Genomic DNA, 24,405 nt, shown 5'->3' with positions numbered 1-24,405 from the left:
AACGGGAGTGGGCCTCAGCAAGAACTTGGAGTACCAGATACCGACCCCGTCAACCTGAAGAGTGCTTCTGCTTCTTGCGGTACCCGCTTCCTGTTTACTGTTGAATTCTGACTGTCTGCTATCTCGCACCGTGAGCATCCATTCAGATGACTCGCTTCCCATATTATCGTGGCAAAGGGTATCTGTCGTGATGCATTGTCTCACTCTCATTGCACGCATTGCACGCGTGTGCATTTACACAATCCTACATCTATATATTTTTTCAGCGATAACAGTATTTTTATTCTACTTCTGCCTTCCTTCAGCAGAATGTGAAACACTCCGTGAAGGTTACCAAACGCAGCTTTGACATATCTTTTGCGGAGAGTTGTCTTGGGATAGGTAGACACAAGTTTAACAAATGAAAATTCCAGCATCAGGAGACCCCTCCACCTGGGAGGGACTGGTGTTTTCTGAAACAAAGGAAAGAAACAGGAGCCTGTAATGGAGTTTTTCAGCCACACTTCTTTTGGCCAGCCACCCCCACCTCCAAAGACTGGGGTGTGTTCTGCACACAAAATACAATAGACAATCTGGTGCTACTAACCATTTTCTGTACAACGTCTTTTTTTTTTTAAGACATCAAATGAGTTATATATAATATATGGTATTTAAGTTGGAGTGTGGTCATGGCAAAATATCCTGACTTACACATCGGATATATTATATTTTGATTCAGAAATTACGGTATCTATTTGTTATTTCTCGACTGAAATTCCTCCGTCTCCAACTAGACTATCTATGGATGAAGGCATCTTTTTAAAAGACATTATTTTCATTCTCGTGAAATGGAAAGGAACATAAAAAAAAAGGCAGTCCTGAAATAGGTGCATTTAATTCTCCCCAATTTACATTTAAGTGGTACGTCTTTAAGGCCATAACAATATTCCTTCCCCCCCCCAATCAGGAACATTTCCATCAATGGATTTCATTAATGTTGGTGATGGTTGGTGCAGTTTGAGGGAATCTGTATTTAGTCAGAAAAAGCTTCAATAGAATGACCTACCAGATGGGCCCCATAACAAAGCACAGAGGCATCAAACCACCACAGACATTTGGTGCTTAGAATAATAAAAAGACTATAAAATTAGATTAGTTGAGTCTAATTTGGAATTGGTATATTCCCCATGCACCCTTGCCGCTCTTGGGCAGATAAAGCCTTGAGATTTAGCACTGTGTCAGAGCCGAAGACTGCAACTTCCAGTAAAAGGGAGACAGGGAGAGGGAGAGAGGGAAAAAAAGCATTCTGGGAGGTCTCGGAGGGCAGAGCAGTGACCTCCAATGATTTACAGGCCTTTAGCTTAATGAAATTGTTTCAGTGACATGACGGTAAGAGCTCGTAATGGATTGGATGCCCTAATGTAATGAAATTACTCCCTTCTGCCTTAAAAAAAAAATGCGCAATTAATATTTACTGAGACCTGACAGCCTTTGGTGCGCTCGTCTGTGTAGTTCTCTCAGACAGTCAGAGAGGAGAGACGGAGCAGCGTGGCAGACAGGCTGGCTCTGCGCGAGCTCCTGGCGGGGACGAGCAGAGCCTGCAAGGGGTGGAGGGACCGGCGCTAGGGTGACCAGGGACGCCGGCCCAGGAGCCGGCTCTCAGCACTGCCCCCACTCAGCCTTCATGCTCTCCCCTTGCTTTTCCACAGGCAACTGGACAATAACCACATCAGCTGCATTGAAGATGGAGCCTTCCGAGCGCTGCGCGACTTGGAGATCCTGTGAGTTGATTTTGCGATCGCTGCCTTGTGTGCATGTGTGTGTGTGTATGTGTGCGTGTGTGCGCGCGCGCGTGTAGGAGGAGAGAGGGGGAGTGTGTGTGCAGGGGGTTCCGTGCGGGTGCATTTCTGGGTCTGCTGCTGCAGTGCTATTAAAATTGGGAAGTGGGGGATCCCTCCGGCTCACCTTGGCCAAAGTGTCTGCAGGCAGCAAAGTGTGATTTCTCACCTCCCACCAACGGGCTCCTGCTAATTAAGTCTCAGCTGAGCCCTTTCCCCCGATGCTCCCACTGTGTTTGTTGCTGGGTGAAACAGATGGGCTGGAGTAGCCCCCAGCACCTGCCAGCATATTCAGGGGGCGTCTGTTGAGTGTGAGCATGCAGGAGACAGGTTACAGGTCTGGGGAGACCAGGTTACAGGTCTGGGGAGCATTAGGGGGTCCACTGGAATCCCCTAGAATCAGAAAGGGAACTTGGCACAGAACTGGGGGGGGATGTCAGACAGGCAGGTAAAGTCCAGTCGTTGCCGTTGCTCCTGGGCTCTCACCTCAGGTTTAAACTCAAACTTTAAACAGTAACCTTAAAGTGGTGGGGGTGGGGAAGGATGAGAGGAAGTGACCCTCCCCAGAATCCCACTCTATCTACCTTATCTAGGAAACCGTAGCTGCCTTTCTGTGTTCCGGGTTTTCAAATGGGTCTACTAAGGAAACATGATATCAAGGGGCAAAGTCAGCCAGGAATCATCCTGGGGTCAAAGGAAAGTTGAATTGTGTAAGAAAACATTTTGATTGTTCTCACCTCATGCTACACTTCTACTGTCCCTGATTTGGGGGACGCTGGAGAGGAAGGCAGTGAAACCTAGCAGAACTCCTGTCAGGACATACGTGGTTCAGCCCCGACTCAGCCCCTAATTAGCTGGGTGACCTTGGACAAGTCCCCTCCACCCTTGGAGCCTCAGTGTTCTCATCTGGCAAATGAAGGGGTTGGTTACTGTAGCGTGGGAGTGACTTCTTTCCAAGTTCTAAATTGCTTGGTTCTAAAAATAATTCTGGTGGTACAGTTCCATCCAGTGAGTGGTAAAGGTGGGATTTGTTGCGCATCCCTCCAAGATGAAAAATTTACAGTCACCAGGTTACATATCTCTGACTTCCAGGAGAATGAATACATGTTGAACAAATAAATGAATGAATATGTTAAAACGTCCCTTTGCACAGAAAGGAAGGAGTGAAAGGGCCGCCTTTCACCTTCCTTTTCACCTGGCCCCGCAGACAGCAGCACTCGTCGTGTTGGAGAGCTCCTCTCCACATTGCGTGAGAGGAAGGTGATTCCAAAAGGAATCACGGGAAATGAAAGGGGATGCTGATGCTGCAAGCTGCTGGGAATCTGGTGAAAGCTGAGACTTCCCCGTACAGACAAGACAGGACACCCAGCCTGGGAGGTTAGGTTGTCATTCCTAAGATGGATGGTTTCTCCTCACCCAAACTCTGACCCCAGAACCGGCAACTAATGCATGTCTGCTAGGGAGAGGATGGCAGCCCAAATTTAGTAACCTAGGACTTCTCTTATCAAGAGGCTGGAACTAAAGAGTAGGCACAATTCCCCCTGCCTGCAGTGAAGCCTTTGTGGAAAGGGCTGCTAGGAGCATATCCCCCTGTTCTTGAAAAGGAGGAGCAAATTCCTTGGGAAGAGACCAGGAAATGAAAGTCACCAGCTGCCACGAAACAGCTGGGCCACCTGACAGCCGCATGTTCGTTCTCTCTCCTAGGAGTGTGGTGTCTCGCCTCACCAGGAAGGCTGTCTGGGGGAGAGGGAAGGGCTTAACAGTCAGGCACACCTGGCTGTGGAATCCCAGACGCGATGGGACTTTGGGCAAGCTGCTCAACCTCTCTGAGTCTGTTTCCTTAACGTTCAGAAGAGGCGCCTTATATGCTTCATAGGAAGGGTTCTCCAAATGTTCTCCCTTCCACTTCCCTCACTTTCTCCCCGTCAAACCCCTGTCCAGGACAGAATTGGACTGTTCCTCTCTGCTCAGATGTTTGCTATTAAAAACAAATAAATAAAATGTTGGTATCCAGGTATACCAGGTCTCTCAAACTTAAAGCTTGAAACATTATAATAGGAATAAGAGGCGGGGGGGATGAAAAAGCCCACAAAAATCTGATTACTTTATCTTCTCAATTCCAAACAAAGCCAGATCAATAGCTTTGTTTTAAAGACACTCTCATTTGGCTTCACATGGCTAAGTACTTAAAATTAATCATAATCAGTTATTCCATGGGTTTTTAATTTCCAGCAGCGGCACACAGCTTTGGAACCATCCATCTTAATGGTGAGCCATCTGAAATTGGCTAATGCTGACATCTCCATTTAAAGTACCTCCCCTCCCCCGCCCCAGACCTTCCAACTCTCATCTGCATATTGACAGTTTATAATACTTCCCTGTAATCACAACGTAGGCACCATAAAGAATCTTCACAATGAAATAATAAATAGGAACGAAGTGAGGGCATCACACACATGAACTTAATAAATTCTTCAGAGAGATTCAGAGAAAGAGAAAGGAGTTGCAAACACCCTGTCCCTGGAAAGGTCATTTCTTTGAGTATCTAAAGCTTTAAAAGTCTGCAAATTAAGAAGACAAAATATAATATTTCAGGGGTGTTTCCTCTGTGACATTATGCAGCATGAAGTACAAAACAAGGACTCCTTACCTCATGAAAAGCTCCATCAGAATGAATTAACTTAAAGAAAGTATGTGGACGTCAACTACATCTGACCCTTGTAACAACAGGGAGGGTTAGGGGTGCCAACCCCCACGCAGTTGAAAATCCACATATAACTTTTGACTCCCCCAAAACTTTAGTTCCAGGACCAATCAGGGGATTGGTTCCAGGACCCCTCACAGATACCAAAATCCATGGATGCTCAAGTCCCCTATATAAAATGGTGTAGAGCAAATGCACGGTGGAAAGTGCGCAAACTTAATTGTCGACATTGTACAGTCAGCCCTTCGCATCTGCAGACTCCCAACCTCGGATTGAAAACAGTATAGCTATTTAGTGTAAAAAAATCCATGTGTGAGTGGACCGGCGCAGTTCAAACCCATGCTGGTCAGGGGTCAGCTGTCCTAGTGGAAATATTTAACACAGGATCACCCTGTGATGGAAATGCCATAAAACTTCTTTCCATCGAGGCTGAGGTTGGTTTCACTGGTTGCATTGAATGAGAACTCAGGAGGCGAGACAGCAGGAACTACTGGCAGTAAGGAGAGAGGAAGCAGTGCCAGGTTGGAAAAGACTGTGCAATCTATCCACCTTGACCTCGTTTTTGGCTCATGCCTAAGGGGGAATGTCCGGCACAGAGTATGGTGGACAAAGGCACGGAGCCACCACGTCCCCTTTGCAGGTAGCCAGAAAAGAGATTAAGACAAGCACAGCATAAGTGAGTCTTCTCAAGGCTCCCGTGCCACCACAGGAGAGAAATCCCAACTCCAGTGACAATCGCTAGCATTCGGGCAGTTACCCGTCCCCAACACCATAAGCAGTGCTTTTCCATACCTTACCTCTTTGCAACCTTACCAATCCTGCCATGAAAGTGCTACCATTGTCGCCCTCCGTGTACAGAGGAATAACCCATGTCAGAGGAGCCAAGGCACGGCTTAACTACTAAGTAGTAGAGCTGTGTGAGTAACCATTCTGCCAGGCTGCCTTTCTGATTGGTGTTGCCAAGGCACCCATGGCCTTGGCTCCCCTGACACCTCCAGCGTATGCCACAGCGTGGTGTGCACTGGCCCCCGACGCACAGTTAGGCAGGCTACCAGGGACGCAAAACCCCACTGAGGAGAAAGTCAGCGCCTCCCACAACCCTGTGAGATATCTTTCCCTTCACCCAGTTTAGGGGTCTCCACAGAGTTCAGGGGAAATCAGACTCACTAGGGAAAGAAAATAATCCTGCTTTTTCAATAACTTAACATTCCAGTCCCAGAAAAGATTTCTCACTTTTGAATATTGCCAACTAACTTTGGCAGTCAACGGTTTGGGGGTTCCATTCTCCAGATCTCCCCAAAATACAGCCCCGCTTTCTGTATGGCACTTAAGCTTATTAATTAGGGGCCCTGTTTTCTGTGAGTCAGACACCCTTCTGTTACCCAAATCATTGCCCTTTTGTTTCCACCTGTTCTATATGTTTGGCTGTTCACATAGTAGGTTTTCTCCAAGGAAGGTGTGCTTATACTGCAGTCGAATATGCCAGGACTGCATTTCCAGCCCCGTGTGGTGAGGAATCATTTGTGGGGGTGCTCTAAGCCATGGGTTTCTAGTCCCTGTTGGCGAGGTTGAGGACAGCCAGGTATTTCACCAAGTATGCCAGGCTCCTGCCTGCCCAAATGCCACGCTGGGTAAGAAAAATATTTAATGAAAAAAAAAGAAATGTTAAGAGTGTGCAAAAATGAGAAAACTTAGTTAACAAGACTTAATTATGTTTTCTTCAGTAGTCTTACAGGAGAAGAAAACAGGTTTTCAGGCATTGTCTCCTGACTCCATGTAGCAATCAGAAGTTCAAGTAGATGGGCTGCCAAAATGCCACACCAGAGATGTCAGGAACACACCCTGAGAACGTTCTCGTCTTCCAGGGAGTGGCCTGCCCTTAGTAAATCACTGGCACCACGAAATTGTATGCAGATCTACAGGTCTGCAGATAACCGGTGTGTGCTGTTTTGAAGGTCTCGCTCCCATTTATGGCACTTGCCAATTTTGGAAATTCAGTGACATTATTATGGGCTGGCCCTGGAAGGACCTTAGGTGTCTGCAGGATGACTTCTTATTGTTAAGATAAGGCTCAGAGAAGCTGAGAGCTGGGCCGAGGGTAGAGTAAGGCCCACGCCTCCTAACATTTTGCACATTGGGCTTCCCTCACCCTAGTCCTGGCCCTGGCTAGGAGACGCCCAGGGCAACAGCAAGTTGGCGGTTCAAAGAGACTAGAAGCGGGGTCTCCAGAGCCCTGATCCCATGTTCTTTGCCCACATTGGGCACCTCCATCCAGTTAGGCTGTTCAGGAGAAACCCACCCATAAGACAGGGATCCTAAGTGCAGCTGTCCTTTCTGAACCCATCATTAAGTGTTTTTTATTATTTAGGAGATTAGGGGAGGGCAAACATTAACCCAGGATCCCACTTTCAGCTCTCGTGAACCCAGAGGTTGCAAACTAGACCACAGACAATATTGCACCCACAGATGAGTTTTTTAATACTGTAGAGTGTTTTCTAACAATTTTGAAATTAGCATTTAATATTTAAAACGTACAATATTTTTTTCATAAAAGTCTAGATTTCCAACTTTGGACTTTTAACACACCAGAAGTATTGGTGGCCCTGCGCTGCATTTCTGCATTGCAACCGTCCATTGTAGCTGAAATGCACGTACCCTCCTTCGATGGGGTGTGTAGACACCACTTTCACACCAGTCCCCACTCATTTAAGTTACCTGCCAGCCCAGGCAGAGCCTGCTGTAACCCATCCAGGCAAGGACTGCAAAGTGCCTGATGCCAGGGACAGTAAAGTTTTACGTGAGCAGGTGCACAAACTCTCTAGGCCAGAGCTCACCAGAATAGTTGAATGGACATGTACAGACAGCTAGAACTAAGTGACGCGGCATCCAGAATCCCCAAACTGAGCAAGGACCCCACAGAAGCAAGCAGGAATCTCTCAAGCTGCATCTTCTGGGAAGTTCTTCTCCAGAGTTCAGCTTGCCTCCATATTCCCTTTCATTTAAAGTGGTGGTAATTGGGTTTATGCAAATGATGAGAAATAAGAGATGAACGCCCCCCCACCCAGTTTCTTGCTCCCCAGACCCCTGCGTCAACCTGTGTACTGAGCTTCCTCTCAGCCCATGTTGAGAGAAGAGAGATTCAAGACTTAAAGCAGTGGTAGGAGTCAACCAGACTTTTAGGGTGGTTCTAATTCCACATCCAGTGGGTACGACATGGCCTGACCCTGAACCCCTCTTGTAGACACAGAAGAATGGAGAAGAAAGCCCATTAGTGGTAACAGAAGGCAATGAAAAGAACTTGACAACAGTCCTGATACCCAGATAAGGTGTGCGCACTCTCCTAGCTTGGGCTGCTGTCTGGGCTGAGGGGTGCTGGCCACTGGTGTAGGGACATTCAGACATTATCGGTCCAGTTCACCAAACCCAGCACTTCATACAAGTGGCAGTCTGTCCTCTACTTCATCCGAGCTTCTTCTGGATGTGGAACTAGATGCTCTAATTAACAGACAATAATAATAATGCAATCATATATTCTATGCAGTAGTCCCCCCTTAGCCACGGGGATATGTTGCAAGACCCCAGTGGATACCTGAAACCTTGACTAGTACCGAACTCTATATATACTGTTTTTTCCAAACAAACGTACATACCTCTGATCAAGTTTAGTGTATAAATTACGCACAGTAAAAGATTAACAATAACTAATAGTAAAATAGAACAACGATAACAACGCACTGTAAGACAAGATGTGACTGTGGTCACTCGTGTCAGGGGATCCCTTGCTGAAGTCTTTCTGGCGCAACGCATTGCCATCAATCAGAACCCGTTTTCTGTTCGCGTCTTCCACCCGCAAATTTGATGCCTTTTCCGTCGTAACTAAGCCCTTACCACACACGATGGCTGTAATCTTTGCAGCTTGAGGCATGATAGCAAAACTAGCACGAATTTATTTTCCCTTCTTCACATTTCGTGGATAGATTTGTTCTTACGGTAGATTTTTAGCAATCTCAGAATATGATCTGTTTTCTTCCCGTATTCAGTTGAGAATTTTCACCTTTTCACTTAAAAGAAGCACTTTACAGCTTCACTTTGGCATATCTGAATTGCTAGCATCACTAATCTTGCACTGTGGGGCCATTATTAAGCAAAATAAGGGCTACAAAAGCACTGTGAATACTGCCACAGTCAATCTGATAACCAAGATGGTTACTAAGTGACGAACCTGCGGTTAGTGTATGTACAGCATACGGACGCTGGACAGAGGACTGGTTTACGTCCGGCATGGGACGGAGTGGAAGGGTATGCGATTTCATCACGCTACTGAGAATGGCTGTGAATTGTTTATTGTTTATTTCTAGAATTTTCCATTTAACATGTTTGGACCGCAGTTGACCACAGGTAACAAACCACAGAAAGCACAACTGTGGATAAAAGGGGAACTACGGTAATACAATGATATTTAACAATTATTAGTAGTAGTATAGTCATGATAAATATTTTCATTACTGTTCTAGCCTCCATTTGTTTTTGTTTCTGTTGTTCTTTACATCTACTATCTTCTAGGCACTACGATAAGATAGTACAATGAAGCGTTTTATGTAAATCCTCCCCACAGCCTTATAAGGTGGATCTTGTTAATCTCCTCATTTGACCAGTGAGGAAACTGAGGCTGAGAGAAGTTGAAAGACTTGCCCAGTGTGACACGGGCGAGGACAGGGGGGCTGCTCTTCCCCTGTCAATCCCAGCTCGGCCTGAGATCTGAGCCCCTGCACTTAGCTGTTCTGCTACAAAACGATTAAAATGGTTAAATGTACACCGAAACAGACACCAGAGAAACAGTTATAGGCACTAGTGAGGTTACTGGCTATAGTGAATGCCCAGCACAATTCAGGAACCATAGTGGCCCCAGAAGGCACTCAGAACTAAAATCTATGACCTCGGCTTAATCAGCATCACATCCAGATCCACAAAACTGCCCCAGACGTGGAGGAACGAGGCCAGGGCTGAGCTTCGGGGTGGCGGAGTCCTCCTATAGGGCTGGCTACCAACCCAGCTTCACCAAATGGGGTGCTTTGGGGTTCATTTCCTTATTGCGATATAGAAGCAGTAGTCTCAACCCCTTAGGCTAGTTATGAGGACTAAAGGAGATACACCATAGTTGTGTGCCTGGCAAGTACCATGTTTTCCCAAAAATAAGACCGAGCCGGACCATTAGCTCTAATGAGTCTTTTGGAGCAAAAATTAATATAAGACCCGGTCTTATTTTAATATAAGACTGGGTATAATATAATATAATACAATATAACATAACATAATATAATACCAGGTGTTATAAAATATAATCTAATATAAGACCGGGTCTTATATTGTAGTATATACTACAATATAAGACCCGGTCTTATATTAATTTTTGCTCCAAAAGACGCATTAGAGCTGATGGTCCGGCTCGGTCTTACTTTCAGGGAAACATGGTAGCAGACACCCAATCAGGGCGCTCATAATAATTGAGGTTAAAGAATTGCCCTGTACTGTTTCACTGCCTGATCTCCAGTGCCTCCCACAAGCCCAGCACATAGTAGGTCGTTGGTTAACTATGTGGAACCACATCGAGTTGAAATTAAGTGAATGGAGGCGCACTCTGCCCCAGCCCCTAGATTCTCTGTTATGTTTTGGCCCACACACGATGGTGGTTGTCCCAGCGTTATTTTAAATATTGAACAATATAATATTTTACTGAACCAGCACATTTCTCACATTACCATTGTTTTTTAATTCCTCCAGCTAAATGCCGATTTTTTTTTTTTCTTATTAACAATGAACAAAATTAGAGCCACCGGGAAAATTGGTGTTTTCCAACAGACAAGACTCGCTTTTGTTTATTTACAAAATGTTTCACCTGGGTTTCTCTGGGAAATGCAAACATTTTGCTTTTTCAATAGACTTTGGACTCAGAGTGTTTAGTCATGACACAGCTTTGAATATAGAACTGTCATGGCTTAATGAAAGTCTTAAAATAATCTCCAGAGTATGATTTTTTTTTTTTTTTTTTTGGTACTTTGCTGCAAATTGTGATTTGTTCAGGCAATCAGGATTAAAATGGCACTTTGTAGAAAGCACCAGTCACTTCCATTCAGCACCCAGAACGCTAGGAAAGGACCTGGGGTTCCTACAAACACTCGTTTGTGCCACACCACACGTCCATCCTTCAGAGTCACCCAACTTGAAGTTTCATCATAGTCCTGTTCTTAAAACGACTAGCTTGGTTTTGAGAACCTCCGCTTCAGAGAAACGTAAACATTTCTTTGAGATGTAAGGTAATTTCTGTTCCATTTCAATAAGCAGTCTTTCACAGTTGAGGTACCTAGCTAGGATCTGGGGAGCTTAGTGTTTCCCGTTGGATCTCCTCTTCCTATTTACTAAGGCTTGTTTCATCTCTGAATGGAAACGCGTTGGTGTGCGTTCCTGGGTTAAGAGGCTACGGTGAGGATCACTGAATTGGTCTTGAATCGGTGGGCTCTTGAGTCAGTGGGACCCCCGTTATCCATTTCTCCTACGAGCGGCACTTAGGTGGAATCAGGTAATGGAAGTCTTGCTGTCCCCAGTGGACGCAGACTCTGGCCACCGGGTCTCTGGGCTGAAATTCTGTCTTGACAAACTAGGTTTGGGAGCATCCCTTTGGTTTGCTTTGTCCCAGCTAAAACAAAATGGAAAAATAGCTCTTTGTCTTTGAAAAGAGAATCCAGAGGGTTTCCTCCCAGGCGCAAGCTAAGGAGGCCAGTGGGGAAATGCCACCGAGCTGCCAAATGCGTATGGGGATCAGTTCATTCTCAAAACGGAGCTTCTGCACCGATTTGCAAATGAGCTCCTGTGCCAATAGTCAGCCTCTGCCCTTTTCCCATCCATCCCCCAGCTGCCAGCAGTGGCTTTGGTGGCCAGGATTTGAGCATGTTCAGGGAGTATCTTACTCCTTGATCCGCTCTCATCTCATGGCTCTCATGGGTGCCATGATCCCCTTGAAGAGCCAAACCTGCCTATTGCTGCTGCTGCCACTTCCGTCCAGGATGTGAAATGTTGGATGGCTTGGCGTACCTGTGGTCAGGAGTGCATGACTCTGCAGACGTGGGTCCTGAAAGCCAAGATCCTAGGAACTCAAGCAGGAAATTGTCCTCCTCCTGCCAGCTGGCTTCGTGGTGGGGAGGAAGGCATGGGGGAGAGTGGAGATGCAGAGCTAGAGAGACTCAGAGTTCCGACCTTTCCCTGAGCTTCCATTTCCTGTCTGCGAAGGCCCACAGAAGCAGGGGATGGTGAGCAGGCAATATGATTCCATTTCTCCAGGGTCACCTTTGGACTCATCGTAAAGCAGCTCTAGAGAGCCCATTTCTCCTTTGACTGATACCGACGTCAGAGGACCCCAACTATTGGCTCATAGGTTGAATGAAACCTGCAGATGTGGGGTTTGATTTGTGTTTTGAATTGCTTGGGTCTTGACAGTGTTGTTGTTGTTGTTTAAACAGAATTAGTTGCCAACGTTTAAAACTCGGGTGATTTTACTTGAAAGTGTATGATTTGAACTTTCCTTGAATATCTAGAGGTTGTAGGCCCGCATAGGCTGGGAGGGTCTAGGGCAGTTCTATCTAATAGAATTTCCCGTGATGAAGGCAGTGTTTCATATCTGTGCTGTCCAGGATGACAGCCACTAGCTGTAGGTGACTCTTGAGTGCTTGAAATGTGGCTACTGCAAATGAGAAACTGAATTTTTCATTTCATTTTAACTGATTTAAATTTAAATCGCCACATTTAGCTCGTGGCTACCTTATTGTACAGCGTAGGTTTAGAGCCCAGTGGCAGGCACCCCATTTGGACAGGGCCTGCCCTCTGCAGGTCTCCATAGCTCCCACCAGCCCAGCTTTCCTGCCTGCCTGGCCCCAAATCTCAGGGGCCATTTCACATTCACTAAGAAGCACGATGTTTAAACAGTGTATTTTCTGAAACTAAATACGTCGGCATATCTGCCACTCCCCTCACCCTCCACTCTCCCGTTTCTCTATCTTAATTTAAACATCTGGATCTGATTCCCCTAAATAACCCATTTGCATGGAAACCCTGGAGTATGATTATAAAGCCATCTCCCAACAAAGCAAAACCCTCTCTGCGTGAATTAGTTTCCTGATCCCAATTATTCTCTTCTCTCCGCCTTGTAAATGACTTCCACCGTGTCAACTGGTTAGGGAAATCACTCCCATGTCTGGACCCGTCCCTTCTGCATACATGAGCTGGAAATGTGGCAGCCAGTTAAGGAAGCGAGGCCATTAGCCCCCCAGCAGCTGAGCCAGGGGTCTGCACAAAAAAGAAAGAAAAAGAGCCGACCCCATGTAACTATTTTCAAATGCTGCACAGTGGAGTCCGGTGGCAACTTTCAGAGTTTGGCCAGATGTCCTGTCTTTATACAGATCTGGGCATCCACAATCCCTTCCAATGCTGTCTAGAAAACTATTCCCGTTCCAGAAAGAACATTTTAGAACCAGCACCAGCCCAGCTGGAATCGAAGAGGGGAACTGTAGACTGGAAAGACCGTGGAGGTCAACTGTTCCCACCACTTCATTGTAAGAGAAAGAAACCTACCCAAAAGGTTAAGTGACTTGCTCACAGCCGCAGGGAAATTTCAGGGAGGAATTAGGCCAGAAGACAGCCAGCTCTATTGACTTTATCCAATGATCTCTATATGGCTGTCTACCTTTCCCCTATATCAGCAAGCAGGAAACAAAAATGTGTGAAGACAGCCTCTGAGTCCTGCCATCTCATCCTCCTTTAATCTCAAGCATTTTGCCAGAGGGAGCATTTTACATTCAGCATGGGGACCACACCCTCCCCTTCTAGGGCCTTCCAGTCCTGCGGCCACTGCTTGGGGGCTGATCCCCCGAGTGCCCCAACCGGTGGCTGTCCAATCAGAAGAGCAATCTGGAAAGAGATGGATGTCCACATCATTGATCTCGGCTACCCGTGCTGACCAGAGCCCAGTGAGTCACACTGGGGTCGCCTGCCCGTCTCTGAGCCCCAATAGTCCAAGGCGTAACTGCAGCCAGCTCCCTGAGGGTCCCTCCCTCACAAATGGCAGAGGGTAAAAGCAGGACCTGTTTGGCATCTCAGCCCAGGAACTGAGCCTCGTGCGCCCTGTGCAGTTTGTCTGCTAACAGCTCTGGTCTGGCTCCATTCTGAACTGTGCACAAGAGGCAACTTGTATGTTTGGCCATAGAACTGATGAGTGGCGTGCAGAAACCAGACAGGAGCACACCTGCCGGGCGAAACACAGCTTTATTCTTTAAACGGAAACTTCTTCAGGGCTCTTTGTCTCCACGAAATGGTAGTGGGGAAAGAAAGCGTTGAGTCATTTTCAACTGTTTAAAGATAGCTCATTGGAACAGTGGGTTGCCAGAGTGTATCTCAGCTGGTGATGCAGTATGGATGGAAGGCTTTACCACAGGCCATTAAAATACTTTGATTGTATACATATGTGTTCAATATATGTATTTGACACACACACACACGCATGCGCTCACGTGTGTGTGAGAAATATACATACTTGATTCACATTGTTAAATGAATCTGTTTGGTTCAGCGACCGAAAACTGGCATCTGCAAGCCAGATCCCTCCCCCAGGTGTTTCATTTGTGACTTTTGTACCTTAAGGTGCTTTAGTCACCCATATTAAAAAAGCAGGAGACCTCACATAAAAATTCTAGATGTCTGGCTTTCTCGTTAAAACAGGGAACATCTGGCACCGCTGCACCCCCATCCCAGCATAGCAACGTTCCTCTGACACGAAAAGTGACAATCCCGGGAGTAGAATTGTGTTTCCTCCAGCCCCACACAGCACACTTACTTAATCAGATGTCAAGCCTTGTTCCCATACTCGCCGATCAGCCCAGAACGCTGTTCAGAGTGGAAATTTATTTTTATTAAAAGGTGCCAAAAGCATGGCCCTCCACATTTTGAAACTCATCCATCGATTCAGTAAACATTTATTGAGTTGTCCTATGTGCCAAATGGAGGGCTAGGCCCCACCCATACAGTAGGGACCAAAGCAGACGTGCTGTCTGTCCTGACTTCGTGCCCACAGCAGTGGGTATTTAAACACTTTCCTCTCACGGGGCTAGACAGCAAATGCGGCTGACGTGGAAATTGTCCACGTGTCCCCATCTATGGACAACCTCTATGTCCAGTTATGTAAGCCGGAGGTCATTCTTTCAGCCTCAGCCCATTGCAGACATCTGGGCACCCTGGCAGCTGCCTGATTTTGAAATAATGTAGCAGACAAGATGGATGGTCCAGGCTCCCGGTGTATAGATGATGAAATAGAATTAGCACACTGAGGCCATCTCATTCATGTTGTCGTTTAAGGTACAATTTTACAATTAAATTGGTCATTGGGAGGCGGTTGACTCATTCTGAATCACCGCTAGGCAATACGTGTGACATTCTCGGTACATGAGTGAGGAGTGCTTCAGAATCCAGGGACCAGCAACACTGGAGCAGTACGAAAACGTACACCACCGGTGTCTGACTGAGCGATGGCGGGATTTGAAAATTGGTCTCTCCCTTTTGATCTTCCACTTTTTCACATGTATTTTGAAGGCATCTTTTTGTTGTTGTTGTTGTCACTGAGGCTCTGCTGGACAGCAGGAGATGCGTGTCTGCCTGTCACAATAGGGATAGATAATAAAGGGAGACCCAAAGACGGACCCTTCTGTTAAGGAATCCATATCATCAAAGGCCCCAATTGGCAGCTGATTGTTTTTATTTATTTCTGTAGGTTTTACATGACACCTGGAGACCATTTAAAATGTTACTTGGCGGTGAGAGCTCTGTGTTTAAAAATAACACTCACCCAGTGCCAAAGCACTTTAGAGTCGGGTACAAATATTGAGACAAAAACCCCAGCTGTTATTGCTTTGGCTGCTAATTTGAGGTGTCAAATGAGAGCCCTACTGCTATCCGGCAGTGAATAAGGCCCCTTGTGAGATCATTATGTTTTCTAACAGTTGAGAGTAATGGACTAATCAGTGCGGCATCAGTTGTTTTCATTATATGCCCACACAATGGTTATGAGCTTTAATTTAAACGGTCCGCAGGGAGATCAAGGAAATGAGTAATATGCAGCACCCAGGATAGTCCAGGAACGTGAGCAACGGAAGAGGTGGCTTCTCGCCCTCCTTTTTCCTCTCTCCCTCTGCGTTTCATTCCTCTGGCCTCAAGTGCCCTCGGAGACTCATCGCCTGCTCCAAACAGGCGAACGATGAGCTTTGCTTAAGGAGCAGCTCTGTAGTCTTGGTTCTTGAGGGTATTAAAAATTCCAGTCAACCAAGCCAACATTCAGGGTGGCTTTGGGCAACAGACTTGTTAGTCAATCCTTGACCTTAGGTGGCTTTGAGATGTAATCACCCTCTCTTCCATGTCACCTCCGACACCACCCACACTCTGTGTGCTGAGCGCTTTCTGTCCCGCGGATCTATGGAGGGTAACGCTGTTGCTTTGAGCAGCCTTGGCAGAGAGGCCAATGCCACTGTCCCTGCCACATCCAAGTCGGTGAGGGCTAGTCCACCGTTAACCTCCGTGACTCACCTCTACCTTGGGAAGACACGGAAATTCGGCAGCTAACGTCTGTCGGAAGACTTGCTGGAAAAGACAGTTTTGTGTAATGGTTAAAAACCTAGGTCCTGGTATCACACTTGGAATATTGGCTCCACAACTCGATCGCTGTGTGATTAGAGAAAGAGTTCATTGATCTTTCTAGGATCCAAAATGAAAATGACCATAGAATCTCAGGATGGTTGGGAGAATTAAATGAGACACTGTGTGAGAAGTGCTCAGACATGGTGAATTCAACACAGGCAGTGCTGGAGGTAGTTACATCTTCCAGGCGTAGAGTGCTGGCCACTGGGCACCAGCACATTTGTAAGTGCAAGTCAGGGTATCTCCAGGCTCACGGAAAAAGACATCCTGTTGCCATGGCTGCTGATGACTCACTGAGTCTCCTTCCTGGGGAATGTTAAGGAGGGAACCATCTTACTCATCTAGACTTGAGGAATGTCAGCCTGTCTCGAGACAGGGATGCATGGGCCAATCTCTCTGACCCAAAAGTCTGGATCCTCACCTGCGTGGAGGGGAGAAAGAAGGGTTCCAAGGGTATCCCAGGAAGGTTGGCACACTGGCAGATCGCAGTGGCACTTACTTACTGCGGATGCCTGGCTTTGCAATGATGTGATCCATGCTCCCAGATAATATGGCTGCATTAGAGCCAATTACATAGTGTTATGGACACACAACACGCAGATTACACCCAGAGCCGGGAAAGCACAGAGTGATAAAGCGATGGCCTAATCGGAGGAGACAGAGGGAAATGTCAGCCTGATTAAGGTTGCCAGGGTGGCGTGGCTGCAGCTGGACTTAGCTTCTCCAGATCAAAGATGGCTATCTTGAGGGGTGCACGGGAGAGCTGCACTTCAGCTCTCAGCAGAGAAGAGCGGGGAGCAGGGGCAGACGCCCCGTTGAAGTTCTCCAAAGGGATCAGCCACCGCCATTGAGAGCCGTGTACCGTTTCAGAGCTTGGGCCTCTTCCTAAGCAGGAAAATGCCCTCCACACCACAGGCCTCTGTCCCAGAGGTGGCAAGGGGACAGCTGTGTGCTGCCCTCCACGCTCAGGTAAAGGCTTTCTTCTTAGCCTTTTCCCTTGTTCAGTGGTTTTCCAACTGGAGCTTGCATGAAAATTCTCTGGACGGTTCATTAAAAGACATAAGGCTGGGCCCACCCCTGAGTTTTCGGTTCAGCAGGTGTGAGTGGGGCCTGAGGACATGCATCCCTGGCAAGATCTAGGTGATGCCCCAGGTCTGGGAACCCCACACTGAGAACCACTGCCAAATTCATTCCTCACCCAACTCATGTGGATTCTAGGGCACTAGGGTTTAGTGAGCTCACTGCTGTAAGTTACCTGCCCTAGGCTCTCCTTCCATCCCAGCATTGCAGGGTCCAGGAGAGTGGGACCCGTCTGCCCAAGTGGGGCCAGGAGTGTGGAGTCCAGAGGGAGACGGCATGCTTTGAATCCCAGCTCTGCCACTTGCTCCCTGGCCTTTCCTGCATGTGGTTTTTGGTTTTTAGTTGTGAAAGCCTCCGACCTGGTCTTCTCTTCTTACTGAGCGGTCATGCAACGTGGCCGGCACATTACATGTGATCACTGGCAAAGACAGGACAGGAACTGCCCAGTTCTGGAGCAGCCAGGGGTCAGCAAACACTGTCTATAAAAAGCCAGTTAGTAAATATTTTAGGCTTTCAGGCCATATGGTCTATGTCGCAACTACTCAGCTGTTGAAACATGAAAGCAGCCACAGACAGTACATAAACAAATGAGTAAAACTTTATTCACAAAAACAGGCCGTGTCGGATGGGATTTGGCTTGTGGACTGTAGTTTGCCAGCCTCTGGCACAAACCAGCATGTTCACCACTTCCTGATACATTCATCATTCCGAGGGAGCCCTCATCTTGCCATAGCGCCCCAGTATTTCACTAAGGAACACAGGGGAGCACAACTCTTTCAGGGTCATAAGGTCCAGTTTACGCGCTATAGGAACAGCAGTAAGTTCAGTAATCCCTAGGGCCCTGGAAAAAATGTTTAATGCCCCCTCTCTCGTGCTCACAATTGAGAGAGAGTACAATCCATCAGTAGAAGAAGCATTGTCCAGATGGATCATTTTAAAATGGAAAATGATCCCTTTTAATTAGGCATTTATGCTCCAAGTTGGACGAAACAGAAGAGGAACTAGACAGTATACAGGTCAAACTCAGTCTTAGTATAAATGCAGTATGTGTGATGGGGAAGGGCTGTCCTTTAAATCCGGTGAGGGGAGGGGGTTGCCTTATTTCTAGTTCATACTGAAATGCCCATTCTGTAGCTTGTGATTGTGCAACCAGGGGAGGCGAGAACAGTCCTGAAGTTTTATACAATTAAGTTGACCCTGAGCTTAAGCTTGAACCCTAACGAAAAATGCTGAATTGAGAGCATTTACCTGGGGAAAAACCTCCAATCTGGGTGACTTGAGTAAAGCATATTTTCTCAAGATATCTCCAGAGGAGCAGAGAGATGAGGATGAAACGAAACCCTGGAGCCAGCAAAACTCTTCCAGGACATGGAGGCAAATAAGATGAGGTTGATGAGGTCACCATCACTGAATCAGAGCCAGCCGTCCCGTGGGGGTGGGCATGGATCATTGTCAGACTGAACCATTTATTGTTCTGTGGGTTAAATTTTAAGGAAGTTTATAGAACGCGAGGCAATGGGAGGCTTGTGCAGCTATTTCTAGCTTTGGGTCCCTGAGTGGAGATGACAGAGAGCATATCCATGCTGGAATCACAAACTTGCCCTGGAAACAGAAGGCAGTGGGTAAGTTGGGAGAAACTGGTGTAAAGGAAGAATAGCAAGGTCTGCCTCCTCCTCCGGGAGACGCAAGTCCCTTACCTCTCGTAGCCTCAAATTGCCCATCTGTAAAATGGGGATAATAATTCCAACCTCAGAGTGCTACAAGTATCAAATGAGATGAATGTGAAAGTGTATTGTAAACTATAAAGGACTAAACAAACAAGCCACAGTGATAATAGCTAGTAATTATTGACCATTGGGTATGAATCGGGCATTGTGCTAACTAAGAAGTATGCTTCCCATGCCTTATTTCAAGTGCATGGCTGTTGGCTGGATAATGCCCCACCAAAGATGTCCATGTCTTCATCCCAGGAACTTATGAATATTACCTTATATGGCAAAAGGGACTTGGCAGATGTGACTGAGTATCCTGAGAGGGGAAGGTTATCCTGGGTTTTCCAATTAGGCTCTAAATGTCACCACAAGGGTCTTCATTAGAACTGACGTAGGAGATCACAATGAACGGTAGGAGATGTGACAACAGAACTAAGAGGCTGGAGTGCAAGAAAGGAGCCATGAGCCAAGGAATGTGGGTGGTCTCTACAAGCTGCAAAAGGCGAGGAAGCAAATTCTCTTCCTGATGCCTCCAGAAGAAACATGGTCGCAGGGACCCATTTTAGACATGTGACCTCCAGACTAGAACGAATACATTGGTGTTGCTGTAAGCCACTAAATGATTGGTAATCTGTTCCCGGAGCAATAGACAATGAATACAGGCATCATTCCTGGAGTTCGGCCCGTTTGAACTCAGACCCTGGTAGCGCCACTTGCTTCATCCAGAAAATGGAGATGATAAGACAGTACCTGCTTCATAGGGTGGCGGAGGAATTAAATGAGATGGTTCAAGTAGGACCCTCCACCCAGTGCCTGCCTGGCATACAATAAACTCTCAGTTAATGCTGACAGTCATTAGTATATCATTTAATCACCACTGCAGCTCTGTGAAACCAGTGCTGTTATTATCTGCATGCTACAAAGGAAGAAACCTCACAAGATTGAGAAAACTTACTTGTGGTTGCACAGGCTGTAAGTGGCAGAGGCAGAATCTAAACCAGGTCTCCACCTGCATGGCCTGTGCTCACCGGCTCTGATTCACCATGTCAGGGTTATCACAACGACACCTCCGGCAAATGCCAGGTGCTTAGGCAGGGGGCACAGGAACCAGACAGGGCACAGAGCTCCCTGCGCGGGCAAAAGCCACCAAGGCTGGAAATCAAATAAATCTGTGTTTATTAGGGAAACAAAAACTCTAGCTGCCATGGAGATCAGCGTCTGAGAGGTTACCAACCCTCTGACGTCCCTGGGCTGGCCAGCCCCACGCAGCAAATCACAGAACTCTAAACACTGCGTTTAGTCATTTTGGTCCTAGAATAATTGCTATTATCATAAATGTTTCATAGCCCTCATTACGGCTCACATTTAAATATCAGCGTAGTAATACACTAATAGGTCATCGCTGCCGGATCAGTGCCGGCTGCAGTTGGAGTCAAAGCCCTGCGTATAACTGCACTGTCTATGCAGCTAAAGCAGGGCTGGCTGTGAACTCAACCCTGATGGTGACTGGCTGAGCACGGTCAGAAGGAAGCCTCTTTTCTGCAAAGGCATCTTGCTTCGTGCCTTTGAGAGAGAAAGAGGCTGCTTAGGATGTTGGCTGGTGGTGAGTCAACGATCCTGACTAGGTACCTATCCTCCCCGTGGGGAGCCCAGAATTCTGGGTTGGATAGAAAGGGAAATGAAGGCATCATTTCTGCCCCAGAGGCATTTCTAATCTGATGCACAAACGGGGGTGGGGGCATAGTCCTCACCCCTGCAAAAACAGGAGAGCCTGGTCTGATGATGTTCTGAACGCTTCTTGAGTGGATGGAGATAGGATGGATTAACACACACACACACACACACACACACACACACTCATACTCATAGGAAAGATAAGCCACATAAAACAAAATAGCTCCGTAGGTTCAACTTCATAAAATGCAAGATGTCTGTGTGCTGGTGCGTTCGGAAAGTTGCAGAGTGGACAGAAGCAGATAATGGAAATTGGGTCTGGTCCTTTTTACCCCAGTCTATGCCTAAAATAATGCCAGACGCATGGTAGCTGCACAATAACTACGGGAGGGCGGGAGGAAAAAGTATTAGGTTCTGTGCCTTTGTGTGAACGGATTTCCTCCTGGCCAAAGAAATGCCAGGTAGACCAGGGGGGATTGAGGAACAGACTGAAGCGAGGGCCATGTGACCACTGGACTCCTGCTGGGAACTAGGGTCACCAAGGGCTGGAGGCGAAATCTGTGCAGGGCCCCGTGGGTGTGGTACGGGGGCCGCTGTGTGCCAGATGAAGCTTTGCTTCTATTTCCATGGGGTTGGGGAGCGGGAACAGGAATGACCAGGACAGGACTAGATTGTCTCCATCAACGTCAGTAAAATGGTAGCTTCCGTTTACCGAGTACATCCTGCGTGCTAAGCTTTTTACACGCTAAGCCTTTTACAGCCCATGAGGTGGTACCATGACCTGCCTCCTTCCGCCAGTAAAGAACCCGTTGGTAAGAGATGTTGATAATTTGCCCCAAACCACACATCTAGAGTGTATAAGACTCAATTTGAACCACGTGTGGACTTGGTCATGGGACTGTAGTAATGTACAAGACAGAAAATGTTAGAGGGCATTTTAAGAGGAAAAGAATGTGTTCGCTGAGGGCCAGGGGGCCTTAAAAAAAAAAAAAAAGTCTGTTTAAACAATGAAGGCTTCCAAGAAAAGGTTCCTTCCTGGACCAATGGCTGGCCTGTGAGAGAGTTAGAGGAGTTGGGCTGGTGAAAGGGGGACAGAAGAAGAGCAGAGGAGCCAGTTCTCCCCATGAAGGAGTGGGTCAAAGGCTGTGGGAACAACTCGTGCTCCCAGGGATGCACAGTGCGGTGGGGATGGGGCCAGGGAGCAGAGAACGAGGCTCGGCCTTGCCACGTGCGGTTGCCTGTCCATCTGGACAGTCGCTGCAGTGACTGACCGGAAAAGGCCCTCCTGCTACATAATGTGTCCTTCCATCTCTGCACATGGCTTCCTTGGCTGCCACGCTTTCCTGGGGCTTCCATAATAGGTCCCTGCAGAAGGGTAAGCCCAGGGCTGTACTTAGCTACATCGTGACTTCATTCTTCGGCAGCCTCATTTCACCGTGATCCATTTACGGAGCTCACATCTCTCTCGTTTCGCTTACGAACAAACCAGGTAGTGCTGACGTTGCACTGTAGGAGTTCTCATCCGTGGTCACGGGGACGCCCAAGAAAGAGGACACTTAATCCCTGTCCCCACAGAGCTCACAGACTCACTGAAGATAAGTGAGGTGTGCTTGAAGAGTCAGCAGATGCCGAGAAAATCCTTACAGAATAACCTTTGCACATGGCATCCTGTGGGAGGCAGTATGTACCCGGGGCAACACAGGAGTGTGGAGCACGATAGCCCCGGGTTCAAGTCCCATCGCCAGAGCTCAGCTGTGGGTCCTTGGAAGAGCCATGTTACCTCTCTGTAGCTCAGCCTCCTGATCTATAATGAGGCTAATGCCTACCTCGTAGGGTTATGTGTTACTGAGCAAAGTGATGTCTATCCGTTTCCTTCTCCCTAAACTGAGAACAGTAATACGTAACTGGCATTGCAAGAGTGAGAATTAGAGATACTGTCATGAAGCACTCAGCACATAGTAGGATTTCAGGAAGCGATATTATTGCTTCAGGTGGATACGTAAGTACTGATAGGGCAGCCGAGGTGGGGAGGGAGCCCCTGACAGGAATCGGGTTCTCTAAGCAGGCCGTCCCCTTGTCTCCAGCTGCTCCACCCACTGGCCCGCGGCTGCTGAGGTGTGGTCCCTCTTGCAGTCACATCCGTCCCTCCCGATGAGCGATGCGAGTAGGATCTTGGTGCCCCTCAGGCGGCTCCTTACTGACCGAGTAGGATCTTGGTGCCCCTCGGGCTGCTCCCTGCTGACCGTCTCCGTTTTTCCTGATCTCTGCAGCACACTCAACAACAACAACATCAGCCGTATCCTAGTCACCAGCTTCAACCACATGCCGAAGATTCGGACTCTGTGAGTAAAGGGCCCTGGTCCTCCCCGCCGCGCCCCCTCCTCCCACCCCCGTAGGCAGCCCAAAGTGCACCCCTCCAAGCTGCCTGTCAAGCCTGCAGAGCTGTGACGTGCCCGATGCGTCCACTATCCAAATGCTGCCTCCTCCTGCTGTTAACTAAGGGGGGTGCTGGTGAGCCAGGGCAGATGGGGGCAAGGGTCACGGTGCCACCCGTCGTTCTCACCCCCCATTCCGCAGCAGACAGACTTGTTGCTCTTCATCCTGGGACTGTGGGAATCTTCTTTGTGTTTTCCATCTTGGTGGGAAAGTCGGTCCGTTTATGCTGTCACAGAGCATAGAGAACCAGGCCGTAGTGACTCACCGTTTCCCTGGCTAATGCCACATACCTCTGACAGTTCTATCCTTATTGCCAGTGGTCACACTGGTTTTCCCCTCTGGGAGCGGTGGAGTAGAGTCTTGATCGCTCCTTGTCCCCTCCCTCCCAGCCCCACTCACCATACTCCCGTGCTCACCTGCACGCTGGGGGATATTCTGATATTGGAATGCGGTTAACTTGGTTCTTGAGCTTTACTGTTTGGGTGGCTCAAGCCCAGCAGGGTGTGTGCTCAGACAGCAGCTCTCCCCACAACACCCCAGACCGAGAGCAGCTCCAGTGCCCTTATTGCCTGGGGAGTTCCCCTCTACTCTTAGCCAGAAACCTGTGTAAATTTCTCTGCGAATGGACTCTGCTGGCCCTTCCAAAGAGGCTCCTGCTCATGCTTTGCCCGTGTCGGTGGAGCCTCGGTGGTGGAGCATCACAGTTGTAAGGGAGCACCAGCCCCCAAGAGCTTTCAGCCAAATTCATTTAGGGCTGAGAGAAAGGGCTGGATTCCTGCTGTGCCTGTATTGGCTCCGGGACCTCTGTTTCCTCCTCTACAAACCATGGCGGGGTGAGGAGCAGATGAGCTAGATACGGAAAGTGCCTGACACGGAGTAGACAGTAAATGATATTAATTGTTTGTTTTCTTATCATCACCATCGTCGTCATCGTCAATCATTATCATCCCACTATTTAGCCAGAAATCTGGACCGAAAGTACCAAACACCCAGCTTAGCAGTGGTGCCTAATTAACATGGAATCCACAGAAATTGGCAAACCCTTAGAGCAGTGGTTCCCAAAGTGGGGTCCCTAGATGGGTAGTGTCAACATCACCTGGAATTTATTAGAAAAGCAAACTTTCAGGCCCCACCCCAGACCCATGGAATCAGAATCTCCGGGGTGGGGACCAGCCACCTGTTTCCAGCAAGCCCTTCAGGAGGTGTTGATGCTTTTAAAGTCTGAGAACCCCTGCATTAGCGAGAAAGCAAC

The 24,405-nt window shown here is 47.7% G+C and overlaps 1 protein-coding gene across 1 annotated transcript in view; it reads left to right on the top strand.

Annotated features, from left to right (window-relative positions):
* SLIT3 (slit guidance ligand 3) overlaps positions 1 to 24,405 on the top strand; it is a 555,128-nt gene that overhangs the window by 399,418 nt on the left and 131,305 nt on the right. The window contains exons 6-7 of the mRNA XM_033096396.1: positions 1,689 to 1,760; positions 22,988 to 23,059. Coding sequence (XP_032952287.1) covers positions 1,689 to 1,760; positions 22,988 to 23,059 — 144 coding nt within the window. The remainder of the gene's footprint in view (positions 1 to 1,688; positions 1,761 to 22,987; positions 23,060 to 24,405) is intronic.

This window comes from Rhinolophus ferrumequinum, chromosome 24 (assembly GCF_004115265.2).
Source record: "Rhinolophus ferrumequinum isolate MPI-CBG mRhiFer1 chromosome 24, mRhiFer1_v1.p, whole genome shotgun sequence".
Taxonomy (NCBI): domain Eukaryota; kingdom Metazoa; phylum Chordata; class Mammalia; order Chiroptera; family Rhinolophidae; genus Rhinolophus; species Rhinolophus ferrumequinum.
Note: the sequence above shows the minus strand (reverse complement) of the source record. Positions and strands in the feature narration are given on the sequence as shown.